This window comes from Rana temporaria, chromosome 2, assembly GCF_905171775.1.
Source record: "Rana temporaria chromosome 2, aRanTem1.1, whole genome shotgun sequence".
In the NCBI taxonomy this organism is placed as follows: domain Eukaryota; kingdom Metazoa; phylum Chordata; class Amphibia; order Anura; family Ranidae; genus Rana; species Rana temporaria.
In genome coordinates this window covers 539288517-539312854 of record NC_053490.1, presented here as the reverse complement: position 1 = coordinate 539312854, position 24338 = coordinate 539288517, and the positions used below count along the sequence as shown (strand labels likewise).

Genomic DNA, 24338 nt, shown 5'->3' with positions numbered 1-24338 from the left:
GTCGGATCTTAGGATGCAGTACCGTGGCCGCCGCTGGGGGGAGTTTGCGTCGTAAACCAGCGTCGGGTATGCAAATTAGGAGTTACGGCGATCCACAACGGATTTTTGCGTTCGCTACGTCTAGTTTCCCGTCGCAAAGTTAGTCGTCGTTTTGGGTGCCTTAACTTTAGTCAGCAAACGTATTGCTGTCTAGAGTATGGCCGTCGTTCCCGCGTCGAAATTTAAAATTTAACGTCGTTTGCGTAACACGTCCGGGAATACGGAAGTATGCTACGTGCGTTCGAAAAAATGACGTCACTTTGCGCAAAGCACGGCAGGAGTTAAGAAAGGGAGCATGCGCAGTAGGTCCGGCGCGGGAGCGCACCTAATTTAAATGGCGCACGCGCCAGACGTCTTTACGATACACCGCTGCAAGTTTCCAGGTAAGTGCTTTGTGGATCGGGCACTAAAACTGGAAACTTGCGGCGGTGTATCGTAAACGGGTTACGTTACACCGGCGCTCTTGTACGGGAATCTGGCCCTATATGACTAATTATATTCTGGGTCATGCCAGTCCCACTAAAATAAACGTTCATACACTTTGGGGTGTATTTATAAAACAATTTGCATAGTTGAAGCGACTGAAGTAAATAAAAAAGAAGGAAAAAAAATGAAAAAAGGAAACAAGAAAAATAAAAAATACATGATATAAATTAAGTGAAAAAAAGTAAACCATGAAAAAAGGAAATAAAAAAAAAGGAATGGAAAGAAAAAAAAAGAAAAAAAAACATTATAAAAATGAATGGAAATAAAAAAAAATAGAAAAGTAAAAAAAAAAAAGAAAAGAAAAAACATGATAAAAATGAAATAAAAAAATGAATGGAAATGAAAAAATAGAAAAGTAAAAAAAAAAGAAAAAACATGATAAAAATGAAATTAAAAAAAGGAATGGAAATAAAAAAAAAATTTAAAAGTTTGAATAAAAAAAAGAAACAAAAGAAAATAACAAAGAAAATATGTATGTTTATAAGGCCTACATGCCCTATTTCTAACTCACTGTTGATTTTGAAGGTATAAATCTCTGATATCTTATATGGCATACTACTTTGTTCTATCCTTTTCCAATAGATGCAATTGTAAGTCACTGATTTACAATGGATGCTGTGACCTTTTGTATTCTGTATGCAAGAGCTTGAATTCATCAATAAAGAATTTATTAAAAAAAAAATTGTATTCAGACCACCTGGTTGTATGGTGCCAAGTGTATAAATCCAGACAGTCTCTTACAGTATGAGGAGTCAATACCCATCTCCACCTCTTGCGGGTAAAATTCATATACTATGCCCCTGAGCTTGTGCATTTTATGTTTGTGTGCAACAAATTGAACTGCCACTGGTTTGCTCAAGTCAATTCTGATCACCCTCAGCAACTTTGGCTAAAGTCGTTCTGGCATCCCTCCTGTGTCATTTGAAACATGGTTTGAATGGGCCAATCATCTTGCCTACATATCTCAATGTGCACGCCAGCAACAGCGGTCCTTAATATCTCCAGTCCCAGTGTCACCACGCCAGTGTAAGCCTGCAGTGGTGTCTTTGATTGTTGCCACTACTGTCCCAGTGTCACCAGACCAGTGCATGCCAGCAACAGTGATCCTTCTTACCTCCACACCAGTCCCAGTGTCACCACACCAGTGTAAGTCAGCTATGGTGTCCCTGATTGTCTCCACACCTGTCCCAGCGTCACCAGACCAGTGCATACCAGCAAAAGTGGTCCTTTTTAACTCCACACCAGTGTAAGCCAGCTACGGTGTCCCTGCTTGCCACCACACCTGTCCCAGTGTCACCAAACTAGTATATGCCATCAACAGTGGTCCTTATTGTCACCACACTAATGTAAGCCAGCAACGGTGTCCCTAATTGTTGTCACACCAGTTCCAGTGCCACCAGACCAGTGCATGCCAGCAACAGGGGTCCTTTTTAACTCCACACCAGTCTCAGTGTCACTACACCAGTGTAAGCCAGCAACGGTGTCCCTGCTTGTCACCAACCCTGTCTCAGTGCCACCAGACCAGTATATGCCAGCAACAATGGTACTTATTGTTACCCCCATCAGTGTTAACCACCAAAGGTGTCTTTGATTGTCACTACACCTGTCCCAGTGCCACCAGATCAGTGCATGCCAGCAACAGTGGTCCTTATTACCTCCACACCAGTCCCAGTGTCACCACACCAGTGTAAGCCAGCTACGGTGTCCCTAACTGTCACAAAAACCTGTTCCAGCGTCACCAGACCAGTGCATACCAGCAAAAGTGGTCGTTATTGTCACCACACCAGTGTAAGCCAGCAACAGTGTCCCTGATTGTTGCCACACCAGTCCCGGTTTCACCAGATCAGTGCATGCCAGCAACAGTGGTCCCTATTACCTTCAGACCAGTGTAAGCCAGCTATGGTGTCTCTAATTTCCGCCACACCTGTGCCAGTGTCACCAGACCAGTATATGCCACTAACAATGGTCCTTATTGTCACCACACCAATGTAAGCCAGCAACAGTATCTTTGATTGTTGCCACACCAGTCCCAGTGCCACCAGACCATTATATGCAAGCAACAGTGGTCCTTATTGTCACCACACCAGTGTAAGCCAGCAACAGTGTCCCTGATTATTGTCACACCAGTCCCGTGTCTCACCAGATCAGTGTATGTCAGCAACAGTGGTCCTTTTTAACTCCACACCAGTCCCAGTGTCACTACACCAGTGTAAGCCAGCAACGGTGTCCCTGCTTGTCACCAACCCTGTCTCAGTGTCACCAGAACAGTATATGCCAGCAACAATGGTACTTATTGTTACCCCATCAGTGTTAACCACCAATGGTGTCTTTGATTGTCACCACACCTGTCCCAGTGCCACCAGATCAGTGCATTCCAGCAACAGTGGTCCTTATTACCTCCACACCAGTCCCAGTGTCACCACACCAGTGTAAGCCAGCTACGGTGTCTCTGATTGTCGCCACACCTGTCCCAGCGTCACCAGACCAGTGCATACCAGCAAAAGTGGTCCTTATTGTCACCATGCCAGTGTAAGCCAGCAACGGTGTCTTCGATTGTTGCCACACCAGTCCCAGTGCCACCAGACCGGTGCATGCCAACAACAGTGGTCCTTATTACCTCCACACCAGTCCCAGTGTCATCACACCAGTGTAAGACAGCTACAGTGTCCCTGATTGTCACCACACCAGTCCCAGTGTCACCACACCAGTGTAAGACAGCTACAGTGTCCCTGATTGTCACCACACCTGTCCCAGTGTCACCACACCAGTGTAAGACAGCTACAGTGTCCCTGATTGTCACCACACCTGTTCCAGTGTCATCAGACCATTATATGCAAGCAACAATGGTCCTTATTGTCACCACACCAGTGTAAGCCAGCAACAGTGTCCCTTTTGGTTGCCACACCAGTCCCGGTGTCACCAGATCAGTGCATGCCAGCAACAGTGGTCCTTATTACCTCCACACCAGTGTAAGCCAGCTATGGTGTCTCTGATTTCCACCACACCTGTCCCAGTGTCACCAGACCAGTATATGCCACTAACAATGGTCCTTATTGTCACCACACCAATGTAAGCCAGCAACAGTGGTCCTTTTTAACGCCACACCAGTCCCAGTGTCACTACTCACTACACCAGCGTAAGCCAGCAACGGTGTCCCTGCCTGTCACCACACCTGTCCCAGTGTCACCAGACCAGTATATGCCATCAACAATGGTACTTATTACCTTCACACCAGTGTAAGCCAGCTATGGTGTCTGATTGTCACCACACCTGTTCCAGTGTCACCAGACCAGTATATGCCAGCAATAATGGTCCTTATTGTCACCACACCAATGTAAGCCAGCTACAGTGTCTTTGATTGTTGCCCCATCACTCCCAGTGCCACCAGACCAGTGCATGCCAGCAGCGAGAGTGTTCCTGATTGCCTCTACACAAGTCCCAGTTTTACCAAAGCAGTTCCTGATCACTGCCACACCAGTGCAGTGTTGCCTCCGTCTGCCGCCTGTACTAACCCTGGCCTGTTTATAGACACCATTTCTGCCTGCCGCCTGGACCAATCCCTGGACACTTTTTTTTATTCACACTTTTGGGTGTTGGAGCTTCTTGATGGATACTTTGTAGTTTGTAATTGTCACTTTTTGCACTTATAAAGAGATACACCTTTATCAATTGAGTATATTGACTTGTATGTGATTATGAGTAGCTGCTGCACGGGATTTGCACCGTACACTATAATCCCCCCTCCACACCATAATCCCCTCTCCCCACACCAGGGGAACGACGGCCATACTTAATAGGGCTTAGTCAAATAGGACTCAGCCCTATTTTTACGCGGCATAACTCAACGTAAACGACGTAGATTTAGCGCGACGGGCCCGTCCGAACGTTCGTGGATCGCCGTAAGTGTTCATTTGCATATTCTAGGCCGGCCGCAATGGCCTCGCCACCTAGCTGCCGGCCTAGAATTGCATCCTTAAGATCCGACAGTGTAATTCAATTACACATGTCGGATCTTCTGCCTATCTATGGTAAAATGATTTTGTGGATCAGTTCCATAGATAGAAACAGGGATACGACGGCGTATCAGTAGATACGCCGGCGTATCCCTTTTGTGGATTACCCCCTAAGTCTCTGCCACAGACCCTCCTTGGTGAACTTGGGAGAAAGTCTCTGCCACAGACCCCCCTCAGTGAGCCTCAGAAGATACCTCTGCCACATGTCCCCTCTGGGTTGAATACTTGGAGGTATGCCTCCTTAATTGAGTTACGTCTGGATCTCCTTCAACTTGTCGCCCAGGTACCAACCAACAGGTGATAAATCCCTCAGAGTCCGGCTACCTTGATCCCCGGTGGTTTGTCGAGGCCCTTTTGGACCACCAGCCTCTCAATGGCGCTCCTCAGACAGACTCCCCACCGAACAGCAGTACAGCTTAGGATCCTCAAAAGAGGGAACCCCAGTCACTCACTGGATCCCCACCGCTGGTTCAGATGCTCCGGGTCAGCATGGCCCCGTAACCAGGAACACTGCGTGGCACGCACGCCCTAGCCAGGTAGGCCATAACGCCGGGGCTCCATGATGTGGCCACCCTAAAGGTGGGTGCCACACTGGACGAAGAAGACCCAGAACCAATGGCGTCTGTGCCATAAATACCCCTCCCCAGCATGCACAGCGAGGACAAACCCTCCTGATTGGCTGCTGGGAAGGGCACCCAAACCTTGACTCCACTGCTGCCACCTGTAGTACCGGAGTTGGAAGAACACCCAAATACTGCAGAATGACCCACAGCACAGCCAAGCTGAGACAGAGACCCTATTTTCACACCTAACAATCAGGATCAGAGTCTAAGTACACTCTGATCTATACTTAAATTTGAATAGCACCAGTACTATAAAGTACATAGGCGCTACATAGTGTGTATATATATATATATATATATATATATATATATATATATATATATATATATATATATATATATATATACACAGTAAACAGTTGGCGCTATATAAACCCTATATCATAATAACAATAATAATAATGCATTGCATGTAGGTGGGGTGCAGCGTGGTGCGGTGGCAATAACACAAAGCTCAAATGTGATGAAAGAACTTGTATTGGAATAATACAAAGACAGTTCACAATAAGCCTGGTGGGCAAGGCTGGGAACGATCACTGGTCCATCAGCATGCAGAGAACCGGTCTCAGCCGAACTGACAGTGCCTGATAGGAGGGGCAGAATGCTGCCTGGTCATCTTGCCCCCAAATGGGAAGATGTCCAGAGAAGTTGTGAACCTTATGCTTTCCCTCTTCATCTGGAACCTTTCCCTGCCACTCGTTGTGTCTCTACCAGGTGGGGTACCAGTGTCAAGCCTGGGAGCCATGGCCTTAAAGCGAAGTTCCACTCAAAAGATCTCTCCCCCTGCCGGCCCCCGCCTCCCATGGGACTAAGTGCAGCCGTCCTTTTTAAGGATAAGCCGCAGCTTGTGGCCCGGCGGAGATAGGGCCTGAGAAAACGGCCGATGCTGTACTCCCCCACACTCCACATCAGCCACCATTACATCCCCAACCATCTCCCCGTCATCTCTCCTCCATCGCGCTCGCCATCCCGCATAATTTCCCCTCAAAATCACGGCGGCGGCAACTAGGAAAGTCCGCGGCTTCAGCCGCGGCCTAGTACGGACCGCTCCCTCAACTAGTTAAACCCACCCCCCTCCTCCTCTCACAAACCTCTCTTAATCGACCATCATCCCTCGCCGCCCCAGCAGAAGCTCCACTGGGCTTCCTGCAGTACCCCGAACCTCAGCCCCTGGCTTAGCCCTAGACCCGGCGCTGTAGCCATCCGGGTACATCTCAGCAATCACTGTCACCCCCACCACTCACCCCTACTTGGCTCCCTACCTGGGAACTCAGGGGTGCGCATACCCCACCCCCCATTGGCTCTAGTAGCCATAAATCAAGGGACTTCAATCATTCTGTGTTGATCCAGGGCTCGCCGATCGCCGTTGTGGGTTCAGGAAGAATTTTTTTCCTGTGCGCCGCAGATTGGTTACAGCACGGCCAGGGTTTTTTCGCCTTCCTCTGGATCAAACGGGGAGGGAAGACTTAGCGTGTGGAGGCCCACTTGGAAATCTTCCTTCCTCATTGCCATCAAATACCTCCCCGATTTAAGCCACCGCCCCCTGCATTTGCTGCGACTATGCCTAATCTCAGATATTCTGCCAAAACCATCTGGAACTTGAAAACATTTGCCTCAATATTAGCAGCGGGCACAAAAAAAGTTCTGTGCAGTGAGCGACTGATCAGAATCAATCGACGATCGACAGTCAAAAACCATACGCACACACCCCATCTGAAGTGCATATCATGCGCTTTGGTCAACACAAGATCGGCAGTAAGACACAGACAAGAAATCCACAATTTCATCCTACAATACGATTTAGACTGTCTCTTTATCACAGAAAGCTGGCTTTCAGCTGACTGTAACACCATTCTAGGAGAACTGGTGCCAGCAAATTATCGTATTTTAACGCAAAACAGAGTGGGGCAAAGAGGAGGAGGCCTGGCGGTGATCCACAAGACTCACCTCTCAATCACAAAACCAGTCATTCAAAACTCGCTTCCATTCATGGAAACCCTCACTCTGCAACTGCAAACAAATCCCCAAGACACTGGGGTGGATTCAGGTAGCTATTACGGCGGCGTATATCCAGATACGCTGCCGTAATTTCAAATCTGCGTCGGCGTATCTTTACGCCGATTCTCAAAGGCAGATACGCTCCAAAAATAGGCTTCCTCCGTCGACGTAACTTGAATGCGGCGGCGTATAATTGTGTGCAATATTACGTTGGCCGCTAGGGGCGCTTCCGTTGTTTTCGGCGTAGAATATGCAAATTACCTGGATACGCTGATTCACAAACAGCTGTCATTGCTAAAGCAAGAGCGTAGAAGAGCTGAAGCTGCTTGAAAAAAAAAAGAGGAAAACCACACCATTTATAAGAGAATAACTAAGAAATATCACAAAGAAATTTTTATGGCCAAAAAAAAAAAATCACTTTTCCAACATCATCGTAAATGCCCTAAACCGCCCCCGCGAACTCTTCAAGCTGGTCACTTAGACTATGAACCCAGCTTGTTTAGAGGCCCCCAATTCTGACTCACAAGAAGTTTGCAACGAATTATCGGATTATTTCATTAATAAAATTGAAAAAATCTGTGAAAATATTCAGCAAAAAAGAACCGTCATCAATCCCTCCCCAAACCACAAATCTAATACCCACATAAAACCACCGCAATCAACTAACTTCTCCCTTAAACCCATTTTCATCGATGCTACTAAAAGTCTCATCAGTACGCTGCGGAACAGCACATCACCCAATGATATCATCCCCACTAAATTGCTGAAAGAATGTGCCGATATATTGGCACCAGCTATCATGCAGCTCATAAACCAATCGTTTCAGGAGGGCACAGTGCCCACCTTGCTGAAACAAGGTATAATAAAACCAATTCTAAAAAAAAAAACACCCTTGACCCCAAAGATCCAATCAACCGTCGACCCATAACAGGCCTAAATGTCTTCTCCAAGGTTTTGGAGAAAGAAGTTGTACAACAGCTGCAACAGCATTTAGACACCCATAAATTACTCGATCCGTTTCAATCGGGTGTCCGTCCGGGTCACGGAACAGAAACTGCGCTGCTCAAAATATGGGATGACGCCCTCGAGGCAGCAGACGAAGGAGAATCCTGTCTTCTGGTACTGTTGGACCCAAGCGCAGCGTTTGACACAGTAGATCACAAATTATTACTGACTCAGCTAGCTGAAGTAGCCAGAGTCACGGAATGTGATTTAGCTTGGTTCTCCTCCTTCTTGGAAAACCGATCTCAAACAGTGAAACTGGGGCCTTTCACCTCTGAAAAACGTCATGCGGAGTCCCTCAGGGATCCCCTCTGTCACCCGCACTGTTTAATATCTATCTCCGCCCTCTTTTTGAAATCATTAGTAACCAGAAGTTACTTTATCATTCTGATGCAGGTGACACACAACTGTATTTTCACGTATGCAACAAAAAGGATCATTATCTCGGACTAGAGAAATGCCTTACCTTGATAGACAACTGGATGACGAAGAGTTATCTTAAACTCAACGGTTCGAAAACAGAACTTCTCCTGTTTCACGCCAACCGCAAAAATCATCCCGCGACAACATGGACACCCTCGACCATTCTGGGTACAGCGATCACCCCTAGCACCAAAGTCAAAAGTCTTGGAGTTATTTTCGACTCCAACATGACAATGGATGCACAAATAGGGTCAGTGGTCAGCGGATCGCGCCATTTGCTTCGCCTACTACGCAAACTCACGCCCTTTATCCCGAAAGAGAGCATTCCAGTAGTGGTGGGAACAATTATTAATTCCAGACTTGACTATGCGAATGCCCTCTATCTCGGACTCCCCAAATACCAAATCATTCGCTTACTAGTCGTTCAATATACGGCAGCCCGATTCGTGACTGTGAAAAAAACATGGGAATCAATCTCACCTTCACTGAGATCCCTTCATTGGTTGCCAGTAAAAGATAGAGGGCCATATTCTGAGTATAGTTACGATGGAGTATCTCAGGATACTCCGTCGTATCTCTCTTTTTTGGCCCGCGTATTTATGCGAGTGATTCTTAGAATCATTTTCGCATAGATACGCTTAAGATCCGACATGTGTAAGTCACTTACACTGTCGGATCTTAAATGTAATTACCCAGCCGGCCGCTAGGTGGCGTTTACGTTCAGGTCTCATTTGTTTATGCAAATGAGCCTGATACGCCAATTCCCGAACGAATTTGCGTCGCGTAACCGTCGCTAACGTCGTTTGCGTAAGAGTAAGGTTACCCCTGCTATATGAGGGGTAACCTTACGCCAGTCCCACGTACGCCATGTTAAGTATGGCATCAGGTCCGCGTCGTCTTTTCCCGTCAGGTACGTCGTTTCCCTAAGTCGTTCTTGAATACGACTTTACGTCAATGACGCACACGTCGGCGTCATTGACGTTTTTCGCCGAGAACTGCAGCATGCGCACTGGGCTATTTTAAGCCCGGCGCATGTGCAGTTCGTTCGAATCGGGGGCGCGCTTAATTTAAATACAAGCTGCCCCCTTGGAGTTACGCGGGGATACGCCGGGCCAATTACACTACGCCGCCCCAAACTACGGAGCAAGTGTTTGGGGAATACGGCACTTGCTCCTGTAGGTTGGGGCGGCGGAATGTAAATGGCTTACGCGACGCCCGCCCGAAATCTGGCCCAGAATCACTTTCAAGGCACTCTGCCTAATGCATAATGCCGCGTACAGACGGTCGTTTTATGCGATGTAAAAAAACAACGTTTTCTGTGAAGTAAAAAACTACGTTTTTGAAACTTCAATTTTCAAAAACGATGTTGCCTACACACCATCGTTTTTTCACAGTGCTCTAGCAAAGCGAGGTTACGTTCACCACGTTTTTCCATTGAAGCTTGCTTCATAACTAGCTTCTGGGCATGCGCGGGTGTAAAAACGTCGTTTGAAACGTCGTTTTTTGCTACACACGGTCAATTTCTGTGAAGTAAAAAACCACGTTTTGAAAAACGACACATAAAATTGAAGCATGCTTCAGTTTTTTTTGGTCGTTTTTCAGAAGACATAAAACAACGTTTTCTCCCACACACGGTCAATTAAATTGACGTTTTTAAAAACGTCGTTTTTTTACATCGCATAAAACGACCGTCTGTATGCGGCATAAGTGTATTCAAGGAAACGCCCCCCCAATATCTATGCGAAAAAATAAAAGCTCACAACCACAATCGCGTTTTGCGATCCACCAATCAAAATCTAGTCCAGATACCCAAAGCCAAGTATAAATCCAAAGGAGATCGAAGATTTGCAGTCCTGGGACCTCGTTTGTGGAACGATCTACCAACCACCATTCGGTTGGAGGTGAACCACTTGGCATTCAGGAGAGAGATTAAAACCTATCTCTTCTGAGGTCAAAGGGGCTCTACGCCTGGAATCGATTCAGCGCCCAGAGGTGATTCAGTTCGCATGTGCTGCGCTATATACGTTTTTCACTCACTCACTCAATTATGCCAAGTACACAAAACATGGTTCTTATGTATACAGGATTTTAGATGGAATTCCCACATTCTGTGCTTCCTCAGGGGAAGGCAGCTAGAGTAGGAGATACCGGGATAGATTGAGGTAGAGCAGGTGTGCCCAACCAGTGGCCCGGGGGCCACATGTGGCCCACGGAGCCCTCTGATGTGGCCCATGACCTCCTGCCCTGGGATGGAATAAAATAGAATAGAATACTGTTATTAAAGGGAAGTTTTTATTACTAAAATCACAGTGTATATATGGGCATATCTGTTCTGCAGCGTTTACTGGGCTGCTTTCAAACTTATCCACAGGTACAGAGAAGTGCGGGTTACCTGCCCTGAGCCACAGACTTCTATTACCTGCGAGTTTGGTGTGCTGAGAGTAGAGTGGGCTCTATAGAGCCGAGTGGGCTGTCATTCACCCGCTCCGCTCATTATGGCCCGCAACTGGTTACCAAGTCGCTTAAGTGGCCCTTGCTCTTAAAAAGGTTGGGCACCCCTGAGGTAGAGAGTTCCAGAGAATGGGAGAGGCTATGGAGAAGTCCTGGAGATGGGCATGAGAGGAGGAGATGAGAAAGCTTTTAAGAGGAATGTTTGGGTGATATTTGGAGACAAGCTCGGGGCAGAGTTGTGAATGGCTTTGTATGTTGTGGTTAGTATTTTTAATTCAATTTGCTGGCCGATTGGGAGCCAGTGTAGGGATTGGAGGAGAGGGGTGGTGACCAGTGTAGGGATTGGAGGAGAAGGGTGGTGACCAGTGTAGAGATTGGAGGAGAGGGGTGGTGACCAGTGTAGGGATTGGAGGAGAGGGGTGGTGACCAGTGTAGGGATTGGAGGAGAGGGGTGGTGACCAGTGTAGGGATTGGAGAAGAGGGGTGGTGACCAGTGTAGGGATTGGAGGAGATGGGTGGTGACCAGTGTAGGGATTGGAGGAGAGGGGTGGTGACCAGTGTATGGATTGGAGGAGAGGGGTGGTGACCAGTGTAGGGATTGGAAGAGAGGGGTGGTGGTCAGTGTAGAGATTGGAGGAGAGGGGTGGTGACCAGTGTAGGGATTGGAGGAGAGGGGTGGTGACCAGTGTAGGGATTGGAGGAGAGGGGTGGTGACCAGTGTAGGGATTGGAAGAGAGGGGTGGTGACCAGTGTAGGGATTGGAGGAGATGGGTAGTGACCAGTGTAGGGATTGGAAGAGAGGGGTGGTGGTCAGTGTAGGGATTGGAGGAGAGGGGTGGTGGTCAGTGTAGAGATTGGAGGAGAGGGGTGGTGGTCAGTGTAGGGATTGGAGGAGAGGGGTGGTGGTCAGTGTAGAGATTGGAGGAGAGGGGTGGTGACCAGTGTAGGGATTGGAGGAGAGGGGTGGTGACCAGTGTAGGGATTGGAGGAGAGGGGTGGTGACCAGTACAGTGTTGCTCATCTTACTTTAAAAAAGTAATTAGTTACAGTTACACATTACTTCTCCGAAAAAGTAATTGCGTTAGTGACTCAGTTACTACATTGAAAAAGTAATTAGTTACTCAGCAAAGTAACTGTGACTTTTTTTTATATTCTACAACATGCCTCACTGTGCCATCTGTAACATGCCTCACTGTGCCATCTGTAACATGCCTCACTGTGCCATCTGTAACATGCCTCACTGTGCCATCTGTAACATGCCTCACTGTGCCATCTGTAACATGCCTCACTGTGCCATCTGTAAACATGCCTCAATGATCTCCCTACCTTCTCCTGTTTGCTGAGATGTCAGACGGCGGCCATCCATTATTCAAAAGCCGCGCCTCCTCCTCAGGCTGTTCCGTGATAGGCGGAACAGTAATTTTCCCAGCAGAGCCTCTGTTCAGTGTTCCGCCTATCACGGATGTCCTCTCGTCCGAGGCTGAGGATGAGAAGGCATCCGTGATAGGCTGTACACTAAACAGAGGCTCTGCTGGGAAAATTAGTGTTCCGCCTATCACGGAACAGTCAGAGGAGGAGGCGCGCTTTTTTAATAATGGATGGCCGACGGCTGACACAGGTAGGTGTAATTGCGGTAACGCCGCCCAAGTAATGGGAACGGCGTTACCGTGAGGGGAAGAATAATCAGGTAGATTACTCGTTACCCTCAAAAGGGGCATCGTTAGGTAACGGCGTTTATTTTAACGCCGTTACTGACAACACTGCCAGTGTAGGGATTGGAGGAGAGGGGTGGGGACCAGTGTAGGGATTGGAGGAGAGGGGTGGTGTCCAGTGTAGGGATTGGAGGAGAGTGGTGGTGACCAGTGTAGGGATTGGAGGAGAGGGGTGGTGACCAGTGTAGGGATTGGAGGAGAGGGGTGGTGACCAGTGTAGGGATTGGAGGAGAGGGGTGGTGACCAGTGTATGGATTGGAGGAGAGGGGTAGCAGATACTGAGTGTTTGGTGAGGTAGATGAGTCTGGCAGCATCAATCATAATAGACTGAAGAGGGGATGAACCTATGGAGAGGTAGTCCTATGAGGAGGGAGTTGCAATAGTCAAGGCGAGTGACAACAAAGGGAGTGATTGAGGAGTTTGGTGGTTTTATTTGTTAAAAAGGGGCAAATTTTAGAGATGTTATGTAGCTGAAGTCTACAAGTCTGTAGGTGAAGTCTGTACTGGATCGTAACCTGTTACTCTGTGTGCCCAGATTGTGCCCTGTGATTTTGAACTAAGTCTCTGTTGTACTAGATTGATGCCTCTGGACTTATCCCTAGATGTGCCATATTGCCAACGTTATATTTTGCATGTCCCCCACCATGTTGGAATTGTTGCCCTGTGGCCTTCCCTTATCTGACTCCTTGTTTTTTAACCCCCCAAAATAAAGAACCCCTTAGTCAGGGGCCCTAAAATTCCTCCTACTCTCCATGTGTGTTCTGTTTCACCCACACCTCCATCACAAACAAAGATGTTCTCATAAGTTCCTTCACATTCTGCCTGGAGGTCAGAGAGTGAGGCCACCGGGCCTTTTTGAACAAGCTCCAAGTTCATGGAATAAATAGGAAGGAATCTCATCTGGTCTTGGAGAATGGGTTGGATTTGGAGGGCTTACAATATTCATGTATGTTTTATCAAAGCTCAGGAGAATGCTTGGATGAAGATGAGACATTTACCATGATGTTTTGTTTTACAGATGGGAAACCGGTCAGCGTCCCTGAAACAAAACTTCTAGAGTAAGAAACAGCCACATTAAAAGAATATCCTCCTCCTGATGACCCCTCCTCTTCTGAGGCTGCCACTTTGCCCATCAAACGCAGCCACTGTGCCCACCAAATGCAGCCACTTTGCCCATCAAACGCAGCCACTGTGCCCATCAAACGCAGCCACTGTGCCCATCAAACGCAGCCACTGTGCCCATCAAACGCAGCCACTGTGCCCATAAAACGCAGCCACTGTGCCCATCAAATGCAGCCACTTTGCCCATCAAACGCAGCCACTGTGCCCATCAAACGCAGCCACTTTGCCCATCAAACGCAGCCACTGTGCCCATTAAACGCAGCCACTGTGCCCATCAAACGCAGCCCCTGTGCCCATCAAACGCAGCCACTGTGCCCATTAAACGCAGCCACTGTGCCCATCAAACGCAGCCACTGTGCCCATCAAACGCAGCCACTTTGCCCATCAAACGCAGCCACTGTGCCCATTAAACGCAGCCACTGTGCCCATCAAACGCAGCCCCTGTGCCCATCAAACGCAGCCACTGTGCCCATTAAACGCAGCCACTGTGCCCATCAAACGCAGCCACTGTGCCCATCAAACGCAGCCACTGTGCCCATCAAACGCAGTCACTTTGCCCATCAAACGCAGCCACTTTGCCCATCAAACGCAACCGCTGTGCCCATCAAATGCAGCCACTGTGCCCCAAATGTTGCCACTGTGCTCCAAATGCTGCCACTGTGCCCCACAAAGTGGCTGCGTTTGATGGGCACAGTGCTGCCACTGTGCCCATCAAACGCAGCCACTGTGCCCCAAATGTTGCCACTGTGCTCCAAATGCTGCCACTGTGCCCCACAAAGTGGCTGCGTTTGATGGGCACAGTGCTGCCACTGTGCCCCAAGGGCTGCCACTGTGCCCCAAATGTTGCCACTGTGCCCCAAATGCTGACACTGTGCCCCAAGGGCTGCCACTGTGCCCCAAATGTTTCCACTGTGCCCCAAGTGCAGCCACTGTGCCCCAAGTGCTGCCACTGTGCCCCAAGTGCTGCCACTGTGCCCCCACTGTCTGCCCGGCTCTTACCTTGTCTCGGGTGGGCAGCGGGTGACAGCGGCAGGCGGTTAGCAGTGTCCAGTGTCCTCCATTGCTTACCCAACCCCGATGTCTTCTCCCGCCTGCTCCTCCTCTTGTCCTCTGCTACAAATGGACGCCTGATAGGCATCCAATCACAGCGCCTATTGTTTCAGCCAATCAGGTGACAGGTAACACAGACCCGGTGCACCTGATTGGCTGAGAGGCGGTTCAATGTTAGGAAAGCGAATTCCTTCGCTTTCCTAACATACAGCTGAGTGATAAGCGCCTGTTTCTCACATTTCTGGACACCTATTGGAGTCTCTGGCTCTAATCAGGTGCTTCCAAAAAACACCCCCACCGCTGTAATTCAGGTGCCCGGTGCCCAAAAATCTGCATCAGGTGGCATGTGACTGTGGCATGTGGCAATCTGGCAATTTGGGAATTTCAAATTTCCGAATTTCAAATTTCCGAATTTCAAATTTCTGAATTTCTAATTTCCAAATTTCCGAATTTCACATTTTCTAATTTCAAGTTTCAAATTTTCTAATTTCCGAATTTCACATTTTCAAATTTCCGAAATTCACATTTTCAAATTTCTGTATTTCACATTTTCAAATTTCCGAATTTCAAATTTCCGAATTTCAAATTTCCGAATTTCAAATTTCCGAAATTTGAAAATGTGAAATACAGAAATTTGAAAATGTGAAATTCGAAAATTTGAATTTCGGAAATTCGAAAATTTGAATTTCGGAAATTCGAAAATTTGAATTTCGGAAATTCGAAAATTTTGGAAATTTGAATTTTGGAAATTCGAAAATTTCGGAAATTCAAGATTTCGAAATTTTGGAAATTCGAAAATTGTGAAAAATAGAAAATTAAAAAATCGGAAATTAGAAAATTCCGAATTTTGGAATTTCGGAATTTCTGAATGTTCAAATTTCCGAATTCCGAATTTCTGAATTTTTAGAATTTCCGAATTTCCAAAAAAAAATTAAAAAACAATGAAACGAAAATGAACTAATTTTTCGGCAGTGCACGTGTCTTAACTCCCGTTGCAGTACCGATATTGTGAAATTAGTAATCCCTTCATACAGTTCATAAAGTTTCCTTGACTGATCTGGTTGGGAGTTTTTGCAGAGTCTCAAGAGCCCCCAGTCTTGCCTGTCCAACCCACACAAGTAGGGGCAGATTTGGTTTCTCCTGAGTTGCAGAGCACAGAATTGTTGGCATTCCACTACTAAGGTTCTCTACTGTAATGTCTGAGATGTCCACCCAAGCCAGTCCCACCATCAGGAACCATCTAGATATATTTTTGCATTGCACACAAAGAGAGAGAGAGAGAAAGAGAGAGAGAGCACGAGAGAGAAAGAGAGAGCACGAGAGAGAAAGAGAGAGAGCACGAGAGAGAAAGAGAGAGAGCACGAGAGAGAAAGAGAGAGAGAGAAAGAGAGAGAGAGAGAAGAGCGCGAGAGAGAAAGAGAGAGAGAGAAAGAGAGAGAGAGAAGAGCGCGAGAGAGAGAGAGAGAGGGATGTCGATTGAGAAATACCATGGGATTGATTGACGATTAACCCCTTAACGCCCGCCGCATGACTATATACGTCCGCAAAATGTCACGGACAGGCAGATGGGCGTACAGGTACGTCCTTGCCTTCTAGCGGGTGGGGGGTCCGATCGGGCGGCGGGCGGATTCCCTGGGGGAGCGATCCGGGATGAGGGGGCGGCTATTGGTTTCTAGCCGCCCCCTCGCGATCGCTCCCCGGAGCTGAAGAACGGGGAGAGCCGTATGTAAACACGGCTTCCCCGTGCTTCACTGTGGCGGCTGCATCGATCGAGTCATCCCTTTTATAAGGGAGACTCGATCGATGACGTCAGTCCTACAGCCACACCCCCCTACAGTTGTAAACACACACTAGGTGAACCCTAACTCCCACAGCGCCCCCTTGTGGTTAACTCCCAAACTGCAACTGTCATTTTCACAATAAACACATCACGAGATACGCCGCGTAATTTCTTTGAGGATCCGCCCCTCTGTGTCATTAGAGTTCCGTTTTGAAATAATTGCTGTTTTTTTTTTTGTTAAGCCAAATTAATGAGTCGTTTTAATCATTTGATGACGAGTTTTCTTTTGTCTTTTCATTTTGCCGTATTTGAATCGAAAAAAAAAAGATATTTAACATTTTCGGTTCGGCCGATTCAAAATGTATCGATTCGAACGTTTCGAATCTGTACATTTTGAAGAAAATTCGAAAGAAGACATAAAACTAACTCGGAATAAGAATTGAACGAATCGAATAAATTTAACAAAACTAAATAATGAAACGAAACAAAACACATTGCCCTCCTGCTGAGAACCGCCCACATTTGTGGGCGGGCCTCTGAACACCTCTGGGAGGCGCTTTAATAAAATATATCCAAGGATAATGCACAAGGTTGGTGCGCCCTCTTTTTTCTCTTTTGACTGCTGGGATATCCCTATGGGGGAGGGGGGGATTCCTCAGGAGGTTATCTTATTAAAAAAAAATACAAAATTAAAGAAAAGGAAAAAAAAATACATGTAAGTAATTTTTCAGATTGTAATATCCAATTAGCCCCGGCCTTCTGGTTCCTGCTGAATTGTACGCTGTACTGTCTGCCCTTACATTCTGAAGTGCTGAGCAAACTGTTAGCACGATATAAATCCTGTATTTCGATAAAAATCATATTATCTGTATGCTTAGCCGCTTTCTGTCCTAGGACATACCTGTACGTCAGTCCTTCCTTAGGACATACCTGTACGTCAGTCCTTAGGACATACCTGTACGTCAGTCCTTAGGACATACCTGTACGTCAGTCCTTAGGACATACCTGTACGTCAGTCCTTAGGACATACCCAAACATCAGTCCTTGAACATACCTGAAAGTCAGTCCTTAGGATGTACCCATACATCAATCCTTAGGATGTACCAGCACACCAGTCCATAGGATGTACCCGTACACCAGTCCTTAGGACATACCCGTACACCAGTTCATAGGATGTACCCATATACCAGTTCATAGGATGTACCTATACATCAGTCCTAGGACGTACCCGTACACCAGTTTTAGAATTACCTAGCTATACATCAGTCATTAGGACGTGCCCATACATTAGTCCTACGATGTTCCCGTACACCAGTCCAAGGCTTTTTCGTAAACCAGTCCTAGAATTACCTATCTATACTTCAGTCCTTAGGACATACCCGTACATCAGTCCATAGGACATACCCGTACATCAGTCCATAGGATGTACCCGTACATCAGTCCATAGGATGTACCCATACATCAGTCCATAGGATGAACCCATACATCAGTCCTTAGGACGTACCCGTACACCAGTCCACCAGTCCATAGGATGTACCCGTACATCAGTCCTAGGACATACCCGTACATCAGTCCATAGGATGTACCCGTACATCAGTCCATAGGATGTACCCGTACATCAGTCCATAGGATGTACCCGTACATCAGTCCATAGGATGTACCCATACATCAGTCCATAGGATGTACCCATACATCAGTCCATAGGATGTACCCATACATCAGTCCATAGGATGTACCCATACATCAGTCCATAGGATGTACCCATACATCAGTCCATAGGATGAACCCATACATCAGTCCATAGGATGTACCCATACATCAGTCCATTGGATGTACCATACATTAGCCCTATGATATACCTATACATCAGTTCTAGGACGCACCCTTACATGAGCCCTGGGACATACCCATACACCTGTCCTAGGATGTACCTATACATCAGTACTTAAGACATAACCGTACATCAGTCCTAGGACGTACCTTTACACCAGTTTTAGAATTACCTATCTATACATCAGTCATTAGGACATACCCATACATTAGTCCTAGGATGTTCCTGTACACCAGTCCAAGGCTTTTTCGTAAACCAGTCCTAGAATTACCTATCTATACTTCAGTCCTTAGGACATACCTGTACATTAGTCCTAGGATGTTCCCGTACACTAGTCCTAGAATTACCTATCTATACATCAGTCTTTAGGACATACCCGTACATTAATTCTAGGACGTTCCCATACACCAGTCCTAGACCTACCTATCTATACATCAGTCCTTAGGACATACCCGTACACCAGTCCTTAGGACGTACCCGTACATCAGTCCTAGCATGTACCATACACTAGTCCTATGATATACCTATACATCAGTCCTAGGACGCACCCTTACATGAGCCCTGGGACATACCCATACACCTGTCCTAGGATGTACCTATATATCAGTACTTAAGACATAACCATACTTCAGTCCTAGGACGTACCTTTACACCAGTTTTAGAATTACCTAGCTATACATCAGTCCTTAGGACGTACCCATACATTAGTCCTAGGATGTTCCCGTACACCAGTCCAAGGCTTTTTCGTAAACCAGTCCTAGAATTACCTATCTATACTTCAGTCCTTAGGACATACCCGTACATTAGTCCTAGGACATACCCGTACACCAGTCCTAGAATTACCTATCTATACTTCAGTCCTTAGGACATACCCGTACATTAATTCTAGGACGTTCCCATACACCAGTCCTAGACCTACCTATCTATACATCAGTCCTTAGGACATACCCGTACACCAGTCCTTAGGACATACCCGTACACCAGTCCTTAGGACATACCCGTACACCAGTTCATAAGATGTACCCATACATCAGTCTATAGGATGTACCCATACATCAGTCCATAGGATGTACCCATACATCAGTCCATAGGATGTACCCGTACACCAGTCCATAGGATGTACCCGTACAACAGTCCATAGGATGTACCCATACATCAGTCCATAGGATGTACCCATACATCAGTCTATAGGATGTACCCATACATCAGTCTATAGGATGTACCCATACATCAGTCCATAGGAAGTACCCATACACCAGTCCATAGGATGTACCCATACATCAGGCCATAGGATGTACCCATACATCAGTCCATAGGATGTACCCATACATCAGTCCATAGGATGTACCCATACATCAGGCCATAGGATGTACCCATACATCAGTCCATAGGATGTACCCATACATCAGTCCATAGGATGTACCCGTACACCAGTCCATAGGATGTACCCATACATCAGTCCATAGAATATTCCTGTACATCAGTCCATAGGATGTACCTGTACATCAGTCCATAGGATATACCCATACATCAGTCCATAGGATGTACCCATACATCAGTCCATAGGATGTACCCATACATCAGTCCATAGGATGTACCCATACATCAGTCCATAGGATGTACCCATACATCAGTCCATAGGATGTACCCATACATCAGTCCTTAGGACGTACCCGTACACCAGTCCATAGGATGTACCTGTACACCAGTCCATAGGATGTACCTGTACATCAGTCCTTAGGACGTACCCGTACACCAGTCCATAGGATGTACCTGTACACCAGTCCATAGGATATACCTGTACATCAGTCCTAGGATGTACCCATACATTAGCCCTATGATGTACCTATACATCAGTCCTAGGACGCACCCTTACATGAGCCCTGGGACATACCCATACACCTGTCCTAGGATGTACCTATATATCAGTACTTAAGACATAACCGTACATCAGTCCTAGGACGTACCCCGTACACCAGTTTTAGAATTACCTATCTATACATCAGTCATTAGGACGTACCCATACATTAGTCCTAGGATGTTCCCGTACACCAGTCCAAGGCTTTTTCGTAAACCAGTCCTAGAATTACCTATCTATACTTCAGTCCTTAGGACATACCCGTACATTAGTCCTAGGACGTACCCGTACACCAGTCCTAGAATTACCTCTCTATACTTCAGTCCTTAGGAAGTACCCATACATTAGTCCTAGGACGTTCCCATACACCAGTCCTAGAATTACCTATCTATACATCAGTCCTTAGGACATACCCGTACACCAGTCCTTAGGACATACCCGTACACCAGTTCATAAGATGTACCCGTACACCAGTCCATAGGATGTACCCATACATCAGTCCATAGGATGTACCCATACATCAGTCCATAGGATGTACCCATACATCAGTCCATAGGATGTACCCATACATCAGTCCTTAGGACGTACCCGTACACCAGTCCATAGGATGTACCTGTACACCAGTCCATAGGATGTACCTGTACATCAGTCCTAGGATGTACCCATACATTAGCCCTATGATATACCTATACATCAGTTCTAGGACGCACCCTTACATGAGCCCTGGGACATACCCATACACCTGTCCTAGGATGTACGTATACATCGGAACTTAAGACATAACCGTACATCAGTCATTAGGACGTACCCATACATTAGTCCTAGGATGTTCCCGTTCACCAGTCCAAGGCTTTTTTATCGTACACCAGTCCTAGAATTACCTATCTATACTTCAGTCTTTAGGACGTACCCGTACATTAGTCCTAGGACGTACCCGTACACCAGTCCTAGAATTACCTATCTATACATCAGTCTTTAGGACGTACCCGTACATTAGTCCTAGGACGTTCCCGTACACCAGTCCTAGAATTACCTATCTATACATCAGTCTTTAGGACGTACCCGTACATTAGTCCTAGGATGTTCCCGTACACCAGTCCAAGGATTTTTTCGTACACCAGTCCTAGGATTACCTATCTATACATCAGTCCTTAGGACATACCCACCGTTCATTAGTCCTAGGACGTTCCCATACACCAGTCCTAGGACATACCTATACAACAATCCTAGGACGTACCCATACATCAATCCTAGGACGTACCCATACATCAATCCTAGGACGTACCCGTACATCAGTCCTAGGACGTACCCGTACATCAATCCTAGGACGTACCCGTACATCAATCCTAGGACGTACCCGTACATCAATCCTGGGACGTACCCGTACATCAGTCCTAGGACGTTTCCGTACACCAATCTTAGGACGTTCCCATACACCAGTCCTAGGACGTACCCGTACATTTCATGGAATTTTACCAGGATCCTGATGTCTTTTTTTTTTTTTCAACCGGCAATGGGCTTCACTGTAAAAGTGATCCTAGAAGCTCTACAGCCACCTGATCACCTTTACAGGGTGCTCAAGGGGGAACCCCTTCTGCCACAATTCACAGGTTTTAGGGTGTGATCAGGGAGCCCAGGACCGTTGGTCTCGGTGTGGATGGCTGAACTCCGAGGAGGAGAACCTAAATCTGTACCCTCCCCTCCTCTGCGATGAATGAAGCCGGGGGCCACAAGATTTCAGTCTGTTGTTCACACGCTGTTACCGGTAAATGATAAAAACCAACCTTGGCTTGTTCAGTTCCTTTTGAGGAGAGACTATGTGAGAGATTAAAAAATATATATAAAAAGACAGCATAAAAAAAAAAATAGATAATCAAATTAAATATAAAATATATAAAAAGACAGCGTAAAATGTATAAAAAAAATAGATAATCAAATTAAATATAAAATATATAAAAAGACAGCGTAAAATGTATAAAAAAAAATAGATAATCAAATTAAATATAAAATATATAAAAAGACAGCGTAAAATGTATAAAAAAAAATAGACAATCAAATTAAATATAAAATATATAAAAAGACAGCATAAAATGAAAATTAAAAAAATAGACAATCAAATTAAATATAAAATATATAAAAAGACAGCGTAAAATGTATAAAAAAAAATAGATAATCAAATTAAATATAAAATATATAAAAAGACAGCATAAAATGAAAATTAAAAAAATAGATAATCAAATTAAATATAAAATATATAAACATAAAATAAATAAAATACTAAAGTTCCCCTGTTCTCAGGTGCCCCCACACAAATGTAAACGCATAATCAAGTCCCGCACACATATATAAACAGTGATGCCACCACACATGTAAGTTATAGTTGATTGATGTTGGATTGAGATCAATAATTCTAGTGCCAGAACTTACATTTAAAGCTGGGTTCTGAGCAATTTTTTTTTTCGCTGCTTGTTTGGTCATCAGAAAGCTATATCCTCACCCGATCCTCCGCTCCAGCAGCTAATGGTGCTCCCCCACATCCAGCGGTGGACTGTTCCTGATAGCTTCACGTCCTGAGCAAGTCTATGGGCGTGATGACATCAGGGACAGTCCACCACATAAGACTGCTAGACCTTAAGGGTCAAGGGGGGGCAGGAGCCAAAGGGAGGATCGGGTAAGTATATCTCGGCTCTCTGGTCCCCTACACAAAAATAAGCAGATAACTCCGCCCACTCCAGTTCAACCAGTCCATAGCAACCACCATAGCAACCAGTCCATAGCAACCAGTCCATAGCCATAAGTCCATAGAAACCAGTCCATAGCAACCCTCCATAGCAACCAGTTTTTGATGGGGCAAATAGAATGGTGCAGTTTTGATGGGGTAGTTTATGATGGAGCAATTTTTGATGGGGCAATGGATCAAAATGGATCGACACACTGTTGGATCACATAGCAACCAGTCTATAGCAACCAGTCCATAGCAACCAGTCCATAGCAACCATCAAAAGCAACCAGTCCATAGGAACCAGTCCATAGCAACCAGTCCATAGCAACCAGTTTTGATGGGGCTGTTTTGATGGGGTAGTTTTTGATGGGGCAGTTTTTGATGGGGCAATGGATCGAACTGGATCGACACACTGTTGGATCACATTTACATCTCCAGGGGCACTGTCTCCAGTCAGAAGTATTGTTGAAGGCAAGACCACGTCGCACAATTTCCCCAGAAATTTTATCTGTTCTAGTTCTTATTATTATACAGGTTTTATATAACGCCGGCAATTTACGCAGCGCTTTACAATATAAGCTTTAATTCTAAGCTGCTAACCTGTTTTTTTATAGCATCCCCTGTGAAAAATGTACCGCAGTAGCCACTATTCTACGGGCTTTTAAAACCATGACATGTATTTATTTACTTGCAATATTTTATATATATATTATATATATAAAAAATGGGTATTGTAATATGGATGTAAAACTTTTTTGCAGAAAATTTGCATTTGATTAACTGCCGTGCAAATTTTTTTATGACAGAAAAAATTGCAACAACCACCATTTTATTCTCCGGGGGCCTTTGCCTTCAGAAAGGTTTGGGTGGTTCTAGACACATTTTCTAGCAAAAAAAATAATAAAAAAGTCTATAATCCTTTGATAAAAAGGAAGAAAAACAGGCTTTATTGTCAGAAAAGATGGAAAAAAAATTGAAGAAAAACAAAAACAAGCAATAACGGGCCAGATTCACAGCGGAAATACACCGGCGTATCTACTGATACGCCGGCGTATTTTCAAATTTCCCACGTCGTATCTTGTTTTGGAATCCTCAAACAAAGATACGACGGCTTTTGGCTAACATCCGACAGGCGTACGGCTTCGTACGCCTTCGGATCCTAGGTGTAATTTTCCGGCGGCCGCTGGGTTGAGTTTGCGTCGTATTCCAGCGTCGGGTATGCAAATTA

At 45.9% G+C, this 24338-nt stretch overlaps 1 protein-coding gene across 1 annotated transcript in view; it reads left to right on the top strand.

The window, feature by feature from the left end:
- The window catches only part of LOC120928118 (butyrophilin-like protein 3), a 67285-nt gene extending 53370 nt beyond the window's left edge, over positions 1–13915 (top strand). The window contains exon 6 of the mRNA XM_040339231.1: positions 13766–13915. Within this exon, the coding sequence (XP_040195165.1) occupies positions 13766–13809 (44 nt within the window). The 3' untranslated portion in view covers positions 13810–13915. The remainder of the gene's footprint in view (positions 1–13765) is intronic.
- Positions 13916–24338: the final 10423 nt, after the last annotated feature.